The 10,000-nt window shown below is 48.1% G+C and overlaps 1 protein-coding gene across 1 annotated transcript in view; it reads right to left on the reverse strand.

Annotated features, from left to right (window-relative positions):
• Positions 1–10,000, reverse strand: part of osbpl10b (oxysterol binding protein-like 10b) — a 118,770-nt gene that overhangs the window by 20,880 nt on the left and 87,890 nt on the right. The window contains exons 10-11 of the mRNA XM_063198454.1: positions 7,838–8,026; positions 862–1,432 (exon numbers count right to left, since the gene is read on the reverse strand). Of these exons, the coding sequence (XP_063054524.1) occupies positions 862–1,432; positions 7,838–8,026 (760 nt within the window). The remainder of the gene's footprint in view (positions 1–861; positions 1,433–7,837; positions 8,027–10,000) is intronic.

Genomic DNA, 10,000 nt, shown 5'->3' on the forward strand with positions numbered 1-10,000 from the left:
TCAATCAATCAATCAATCAATCAATCAATCAATAATCAAGAGCAACCACAAGGAGGTGCCGTGAGTCAGTGTGACCACCATGCACACCGCCATCTTGGATCAATGGCTTCTTCTCCTCTCTTCTTCTACTCTATTGCAATTCTACTCTACTGTGTGTCAACATCCCATGTTCATCAATTCAACTCAAATCAGTTCAAATTTCAGCTTGGCTGGCAGAAAAGACTAACTTACTAGCCACTTTGACCCATTAGTGAGTGTGCGTGTGGCTAGCCATTTTGGCTGGTGACGAAAAAAGTTAACTTAGAGCCCTGTGCCACATAATAATCCCTTTCCTTCCCGACTACTACTACTACTACTCTATTCTATTCTATTCTACTGTCGTTCTCTCTACAGTGTGTCAACTTCCCATGATCAATTAAACTCCATTCACTCCGAATGTGCTTTACTGCCACAGCTGCAGACTAGACTAGCAAGACTATCTTACTAGCCACTGTGACCCATTAGTGAGTGTGTGTTAGGCTAGCCATTTTTGCTGGTGATGAAAAAAAGTTAATATAAGGTGCTGTTCCCACGTAGCCGGATATTTTTTTAGCAGGGTATTTTTTTCTCCTGTTTAGGTGTAAATGCAACATGTGGGTAAAAATAAATCCTCCATTGTAACAAATGCATTTCAGTCCCCTAAATAGGATATTTTTCTCTCCTGCTTTTTATACCTGGATTTCGAATATCTGCTACGTGGAAACGGAAGGCCAAAACCAATGTAAAACCAATGCAACCAGGAGAAAAAAATATCCACATATAAAAATATCCAGCTACGTGGAAACAGCACCTAAAGCCCAGAGCAGCACAATATTCTCCTACCTTCTCCGACCATGGACACTCCTATGGACATGCCCATGAACTTGCTCTTGGTCCACACGTGGGCGTTGACGCACATCCTCTTCTCCTTGCACTCGCAGTAGAAGCCCGACACGGGCGGGTGGTGTGACACCTGCTCTGCCACAAACTGCAGCCTCAGCCGGTCCCCAGCTCCTCCCTGGTCGCCTCCGCCTCCTCCCCCACCACCTGCTCGCCCCCCCTCCCCCCCTAGCCCAGAGGCCGCATTCTGGGCCGAGCCCCCTCCGCCTCCTACGCCTCCGCCACCCCCCCCAGGGGCGTTGGCGCTGTTGGTCCTCAGGGGGCGTACCCTGTCCCGGGGTACGTCCCAGGTGCAACGGAAGCTCTCGCCCAGCACGGGGTTGTAGGGCTTCTTGGCCACCGCGCCCTTGCGGCCCTCGTGGAAGGACGTCAGGTAGTACTCCACGAAGCGCACCATGCGGTCCTCCGGTGAGGTGCCGGCGCCGATGGCCAGGAAGAGGTCCGGGTGCGCCATGAAGTTAGCGTACATCTCCAGCAGGGAGCGCTTCTCCAGGATGAAGGTGGGCAGCACCACCTGAGGAGGGGAGCAGAGAGGGAGATGGGGAGAGAGAGAAGGAGAGCGAGAGAGAGAGGGAGAGAGAGAGAGAGAGAGAGAGAGAGAGAGAGAGAGAGAGAGAGAGAGAGAGAGAGAGAGAGAGAGAGAGAGAGAGAGAGAGAGATTTAACCACTCCTTTATTAACTCGTTATCAATCGTGTTACAATGTCAGGCCACAACTCACATTATCAGCTATCATACCACCCCACCCCTCCCTTATACATCGAAAACCACATTCCCATGCATAAAGAGGGGGGGGGGGGGGAGATGAGGATGAGTGAGAGTAGTGGGATATTGGAGTAAAGAGAAAAAGACAGATGAGACATAGAGAGAGACAATAGATGAGCCATACAGAGAACAAAAAGGAAGGGGGGGAGGAGGACAGAGACAGAGAATACAGTGAGGGGTTTACGTTTGAAACACTCTGTGCCACAAATCAGCCCCCTGGCCAAGGTCCCAAGTAGTCTGCAGGGCTAAGTGTGGCAGTAGCTCAGCTGGTAGCTAAAATGCTCAGCATACCAATGGCCTTATACCACACTATCTTAGACTGTATAGGACTCATGCCTCAAAGACAAACTTAGGAGCACAGTGTATTTAAGACAGTGTTTCTTGAACTTGTTCAGACCGAGGACCACTTTGTCCCTCCAAAAATGTTCAGAGACCACCTGTCGACTTAATTCATAGTTGAGGGGTGCTAATTTGACACTGCTAATTCTCATGTAGATCACTTACTTTTTATTCACATTACAAGCATGTCTTATTGTGGTAAAAATAACACTTCAGCTACACTACAGCCAACGGCTAGCTTGTCTTGGAAAAGTAGAAATCCCCTCGTGAACCACCTGAGCTCTGTCGCGGACCACACTTTGAGAATCACTGATTTAAGACAATATCATTGCTGATGCAGATACCACCCAATTCATTGCATGAAACTAAGGACACCCCATTAAAAGTAATTTGATTGTAATCCCAGATTCGGGGGGCCTAACGATGTTATGTCCTTCACCATGCTGAGAGCACCAAAAATTAACCGGTTAATTACTCCCCCCACCAACCTGGTGGGTTGGGAGTCGAACCGGCAACCTTTGGGCCATAAGTCTGACCGCCTAACCCATGACTGCCCTGCCCTATTCTACCTGTCAGTTCCATCTGTGTAAGGAGGTCTATTTAGTCATGTAGCGTAGCGCATGCATGACGTGTTATGTGTGTTCTGCAGCAATATCCTGCACCATGTGTTAATATCCGGTGTCACTTTCGATTCAATCATTTCATAGATCAACAGACACAGCACTCAGGGTGTGTGTGTGTGTGTGTGTGTGTGTGTGTGTGTGTGTGTGTGTGTGTGTGTGTGTGTGTGTGTGTGTGTGTGTGTGTGTGTGTGTGTGTGTGTGTGTGTGTGTGTGTGTACTGTGTGAGAGTGTGTGTGTGTGTGTGTGTGTGTGTGTGTGTGTGTGTGTGTGTGTGTGTGTGTGTGTGACACGTGTGTGTGTGTGTGTGTGTACTGTGTGAGAGTGTGTGTGTGTGTGTGTGTGTGTGTGTGTGTGTGTGTGTGTGTGTGTGTGTGTGTGTGCGCGTGACACTGCACTCAGGGTGTGTGTGTGTGTGTGTGTGTGTGTGTGTGTGTGTGTGTGTGTGTGTGTGTGTGTGTGTGTGTGTGTGTGTGAAAGAGAGAGAGAGAGAGAGAGAGAGAGAGAGAGAGAGAAAGAGAGAAGAGTGAAAACGTTTGTAAGACAAACGGAGCGAAAGAATCAGACTAAATGCATGAGAGAGAGAGAGAGAGAGAGAGAGAGAGAGAGAGAGAGAGAGAGAGAGAGAGAGAGAGTGAGAGAGAGACATACTGCACACACACACACACACACACACACACACACACACACACACACACACACACACACACACACACACACACACACACACACACAGAACTCCACTAGCCTACTACTCTGGGCTGTGGTGATCAATAAGCCAGTGGCAGCACACTAATAGTGAGAGACAGCGGAGCGCTGTGGAGCTCATTCCACTGACAGACAGCACTCCTCCCTGCTCACATGACACGTCACCCACGCCTGACGTTAGCTCGTCAATACCAGGCCTGCCCTACAGACCAGCACCATCCATACCAGTACCACCACCGCTATCAATAGCACCAACACCACTCTCACCCCCTGTTTAAAACACCACCACAATTAATTAACTACAAACACTACTTCCCCACTCCCCACACCAGCACCACCACCACCCAGACTCCGAACTACCCCGCGTTTAACACCCCTACTCGAAGCATCACCACCACTACCACCCCCACTAGTGTCAGACCAGGCCTATACTAAACACCACCAGCATCAATACTGTACTACCAACACCAACACCAGCACTATCGATAGAACCACCACCACCTCCACCATCACCAGTGGCAGACCAGGCCTGTACTAAACACCACCAACATCAATACTACCAACACCAACACCAGCACTGTCGATAGAACCACCACCACCTCCACCATCACCAGTGGTAGACCAGGCCTGTACTAAACCTGCCTGATTATCATCATAGACTTGCAATCGCGATTCGATTTGAAGGTCTTGCGTCACTAGGAGGGCGCAGCCTGGCTAGTACTAAACACCACCAACATTAATACCACCAATTCCAACACTGCCAACAGCACCAGCAGCAGGGCTGGTAACCTCTCTCCACCCCCACCATCAAAACTACTACCACCATCCAAACCACCACCCTCAACAACATCACTATCAACAGCACCAACACCACCCCCACCTCCACCAGCAGTAGGCCAGGCCTGTCCTAAACACCACCACAATTAATACTATAAACACTACTTCCCCACTCCCAACACCCCTACTTGGAACACTAGCACCACCACCAACACCGCCACCACCACCCAGACTCCCCCACTTTTAACACCCCTACTCGGAACACCACCACCCCCACTAGTAGCAGAGCAGGCCTGCTCTAAACAAATAAACGAATGAATGAATGAATGAACACCAACCCCCACCCCCAACACCACCACCGGCACCAGCAGTGTCATACCAGGCCTGTCCTAAACTCCACCACCATTAAGAGTGTGAGTTTTTGAGCATTCTATAAAAAGAATGCGTTCTATAACAATGCAAGATTCTACAATTCCACATTGTATTGAATGACGCCCAGAATTCAATAGAACTTTCACTGCCCGAACATTCCCGTCACACCGGTGTGACGGTACACTCTTAAAGGTTAATACTACCAACACTAAGACTCCCACCGCCAGCAGCGGACCTTAACCTCTCTCTTCCCATCGCCCACTCACTCCACCCACACAGAGCAGTTGAGATGAGGCGAGAAGAGAAGAGAAGAGAAGAGAAGAGAAGAGAAGAGAAGAGAAGAGAAGAGAAGAGAAGAGAAGAGAAGAGAAGAGAAGAGAAGAGAAGAGAAGAGGACCTACCAGGACCTGCTGTCAACCGCTTTCCCACTTCCTCTGCCCTCTCCTGGGGTGCATTTCTCGAAAGCATAGTTGTTAGCCGTCGGCAACTTGGGTAGTTGCCAATGGGAAATTGCATTGCGACCAACAAAGAATGTTTGTAGCTACCGTAGTTAGCAACTATGCTTTTGAGAAATGCACCCCTGGACACCACCATCAATCCCCAGCCCACCCCTGCGTGCTTGAAGGCTAACCACCACCCTGTCATTTTTTTGTGAATCACTGTTTTTTATTTATGAACAGATTCCCAAGCCTGGAAACAAAGGCATTACAAAGTCAGTGATCCATACCCACCCACCCCACCCCAACCTTAGATACAAGTCACATGACTCATTAGGTCATAAGTGAAAAAAAAGGTTAACAAAAATTAAAGTTAAAACTAACAATAGACACAACATGTTATTTACCTAATACCATACAAATATCGAAATGTAAAAATAAGAGAGAGAGAAAAAAACAAAAATAAAACAAAGCATGTGAGACATCTCATTGTGCATGATATATCAGCAAGTCTGTAACTCCCTCTGCAGTTCTTTCCCACATTTGTATTGTGGAGACTCTAGCTCCATGGATTCTTACCACCCTGTCATTTTAAAACAAGGGGCACAGTCAGAGCCCCCAGCCAACCTAGCGAACCCAACACTAAAACTCCCATCACCACCAGCAGTAGACCTGGAAACCTCTCTCTCCTCTTCGCCCACTCACTCCACCCACACAGGGCAGATGACACGAGAAGAGAAGAGGACCTGCCAGGACCTGGTGTCAACCGCTTTCCCCACTTCCTCTGCCCTCCCCTGGCCTGGACACCACCATCGATCTCCAGCCCAGCCCAGCCCAGCCCAGCCCAGCCCAGCCCAGCCCAGCCCAGCCCAGCCCAGCCCAGCCCAGCGTGTTTGAAAGCTAACCACCACCCTGTCATTTTAAAACAAGGGAGCACACACAGTCAGAGCACCCAGTGAACCCAGTGAACCCAGCTTTGCTCAGAAGAACCCTGAGGTAACACGGAAACGTAAACACGAAAACGAAACACATGAAAACGAAACAAGTTAACAAAATTAAATTTAAACGTTGAGATTTGAAAATAAGGGGCAACTTCTAAAGGTGGGGGTAAAGAGGAAGATTGCTAATAAGTGGCCAAAGCAGTGTTATTAGGACTCCTGGTAACACTTTAGAATATCAACCCAAAAAAGATTTATACTTTATTAACATTTAACAAAGCATTTACAAATGTTTGTCAATGAGTAAGAACCAAACTACAACTGCACAGTGGAGTGGGAATCAACTTCTACTGTGTGTGTTTTATGTGGTTTCATGCCTTCTGGTCTTTGGAGGAGAAACTTCCAGGACCGATGCGACTGCGCTGTTTCTGCTGTGTTAACATAGTATTTCCTGCCCATTCATAAACATTTGTAAACATTTTGTTGATAATCAGTTCATTATTTATAAAATGATTATAAAGCTGTGTATAGGTAGTTATTCCAAAGTGTTACCGGACGCCTCTCTGATGGCATCGATTTCCACGGCTTCAGGACAGCCAAGTGGACAAACAGAGGCTATGAAAGCTATCGCTGGCGATCGCTATCAAAGGGATTCATGCCAAGTGATGAAATTGGATAGCACTTCGCTCCGGTCTACTCCCGTTCAGCTAGCTCATTACGCAAGCAAGCACAGCCCGTGGTGGCCTAGTTACACAACCCATGCCGCTCCTGGCCGTCAACGTGGCTTTAATTTCCTGTCTCGGTGTGTCTGTCCTGTGCGTGCCACACCATGGGGGCTATTAGAGGAGAACAAAGTGGCGTTATCTACATCTTGCCTGCCTGCCTGCCTGCCTGTGTGTCTCTCTGTCTGTAGGTCTGGGAGGTACTGTAGGTGTACTAGGAAAATCATAATCATAACAGCAAGAGAAATGCCATGTGGGACAATTAAGACGCATTACTGATCAGATAGTCAGATATGCCATGCAGGCTTTTTGCTGAAAGTAGCCTATAATACATGCCAGCTGAGGTGCACAATGTGCTTCAGGCAGAATGTGCTAAATGTACTGTGTGTGTGTGTGTGAGTGTGCGTGTGAGTGTGTGTGTGAGTGTGCGTGTGAGTGTGCGTGCTTGTGAGTGTGTGTGTGAGTGTGCTTGTGTGTATGTGAGTGTGCGTGTGAGTGTGCGTGTGAGTGTGCGTGCGTGTGAGTGTGTGTGTGCGTGTGCGTATGCGTGTGCGTGTACTGTGCGTGTGTGTGTGTGTGTGTGTGTGTGTGTGTGTGTGTGTGTGTGTGTGTGTGTGTGTGTGTGTGTGTGTGTGTGTGTGTGTGTGTGTGTGTGTGTGTGAGAGAGAGAGGGAGTGTGTGTGTGTGTGAGAGAGAAAACAAGAGCGAGTGAGGGATAGAGAGAGGGGGGGAGAGAAAAAAATAACTTAATCTATAAATATGTGCTCAACTGGGTGTTGTTTCTGCTGATTGTGCTTCTTTACAGTAAAGTTTGTTTGTTTAGGTTTTCATTTTTGTGTACAGAAATGTGTGTATCTATATGTGTTTGGGAGCAGGCCTTTGTCACTCAAAAAAAAAAAAAACAATCACGGAAGAAAAATGTTTTTGTGTTGTTTTGATAAAATGGCTTAAATCTGCCCTATTCTATGTGGCCATTGTTTCAGCGCTGTCACTCAAGATAGGCACTCTGGCACCACACCAAGAAGATTAACTGGAAAAAAACCCTTCACAAGTCAGAGAGAGAGAGAGAGAGAGAGAGAGAGAGAGAGAGAGAGAGAGAGAGAGAGAGAGAGACACACACACACACACACACACACACACACACACACACACACACACACACACACACACACACACACACACACACACACACACACACACACACAGACACACATATCCTTACACATCCTCAGTGACTCCTTACCCTGGTGAGGTCCATGCCCAGTTTGAGCTGTGACAGCAGGTGTAGTATGATGCTGCGCTGGTCGTCCAGGACCCCCAGGTCCTCCTCCTCATTGTCCTCCGTGTCCGTGGTCTCCTCGCTGGGGTCCACCGCCTCAGGACTGGGGTGACGCTGCTGCTGCTGCTGCTGCTGCTGCTGGGGCTGCTGCTGCTGATGATGATGATGATGATGATGATGATGGAGGAGGAAGAAAACATGGCATGAGATAAGACCAACATGCACAAAACACCTTCTATGTAAGTTAAGGGTTCCCCTTCAGTTGCACAAACATTCTTAGGTTTTCCCTTAAGGGTTACCCGTTGCAGAGGTTACTTTGTGTGCTATTTCAACTGCAGAATACATGCCCAAAAATGTAGTTTGTAACATTTTCCCGTATGTCCACTAAAAATAAAAAATACTTTTTAGAGTATGCCAGTGTTTGTGATATATACAGTGCACCATTCAGCACCAACAGCTGTGTCAGTGGCGGAACACATTAGACTTGCCCTTTTTTCCCCAACGTGATCTGTGGGAAACAGTGCATGCTGTATTAGAGTAAAAGGCAGACACCCAGGCATGGGTACCAGGGCTTTGGGAAATACCAGGGCTTTGGGATTTGGCTGGTTAGCTCCTTCAGCTGATAAGTAAGGTATTTCCCTGCCGCCATCAACCAGAAATAGCAAAATATCTGCCCTCATTTCCAATCCTTGATATGGCTTTCTGCTCTGACTCCTATCAGCCAGGAACATGGACGTGAGCACAATGGCGGGCCAGTGAGAATAAGGGTGACCATCTCTGTGACAGCAAAAAGGAGGACATATTTTTGGACGGTAGTGTCCTTCCCCAGACAAAAATGTGTTTCTTAGATGCAATTTAATGCATTTTAATGCATTTTAATCAATTAGGCGTCCGGCTTACATAATGCTGTGCCGGACGCTGGACAAGGCACTGAAAAGAGGTACAGTCTGTCCTAAAGACGTCTGGCCACCCTATCCATGACAGTCCCAGTTTGAAAATGGAAATTTGTATCCATTAGTCTAGCATTTCCCATTGAAATCAATAGCGACAGGACAGCCTAAAATATTAGCACAATCAAAACATACTACAACAAATATACTACAAATGAATGTACATATTTTGTACAGAATGTATTATGACGTCCGCCCTATTGACTGTATATATGTGGAGAGAGAGAGAGAGAGAGAGAGAGAGAGAGAGAGAGAGAGAGAGAGAGAGAGAGAGAGAGAGTCATGATCGTGTCATGATCCGGTGCACTGCCTGTCCTGCAGGTCTTGTCCACTGAATGCCAATGATGGTAATTGGGTGGTGTAATGTGTGTGTTGTATTGCCTGTGCGTGTGTGTGTGTGGGCGCGCCTGCGTCCGTATATGTGGTGTATTGAGTGTGTGTGTGTGTGTGTGTGTGTGTGTGTGTGTGTGTGTGTGTGTGTGTGTGTGTGTGTGTGTGTGTGTGTGTGTGTGTGTGTGTGTGTGTGTGTGTATTGAGCCTGTGTGTGTGACCTCTGTACAGTAGGCCAGTGCTGCAAAATGCCAAATGTGTCATTAGAGCTCCGCTGCTCCCCAGCCTGATGGCAGGCAGCACACGCCAGGGCACACAGGCAGATAGATACCCTCTACTCTCTACACGCCAGGGCACACAGGCAGATAGATACCCTCTACTCTCTACACGCCAGGGCACACAGGCAGATAGCACACGCCAGGGCACACAGGCAGATAGATACCCTCTACTCTCTACACGCCAGGGCACACAGGCAGATGGCTACTACACTCTACTGTACTCTACTGTACACGCCAGGGCACACAGGCAGATAGCTACTCTACTCTACTCTACTCTACTCTGCTCTACTGTACACGCCAGGGCACACAGGCAGATGGCTACTACACTCTACTGTACTCTACTGTACACGCCAGGGCACACAGGCAGATAGCTACTCTACTCTACTCTACTCTACTCTGCTCTACTGTACACGCCAGGGCACACAGGCAGATAGCTACTCTACTCTACTCTACTCTACTCTACTCTCTACACGCCAGGCCACACGGGCATACAGCTCTACTCTACTCTACTCTACTCTACTCTACTCTACTCTACTCTACTGTACACGCCAGGGCACACAGGCAGATAG

This window comes from Engraulis encrasicolus, chromosome 5 (genome assembly GCF_034702125.1).
Source record: "Engraulis encrasicolus isolate BLACKSEA-1 chromosome 5, IST_EnEncr_1.0, whole genome shotgun sequence".
Lineage (NCBI taxonomy): Eukaryota > Metazoa > Chordata > Actinopteri > Clupeiformes > Engraulidae > Engraulis > Engraulis encrasicolus.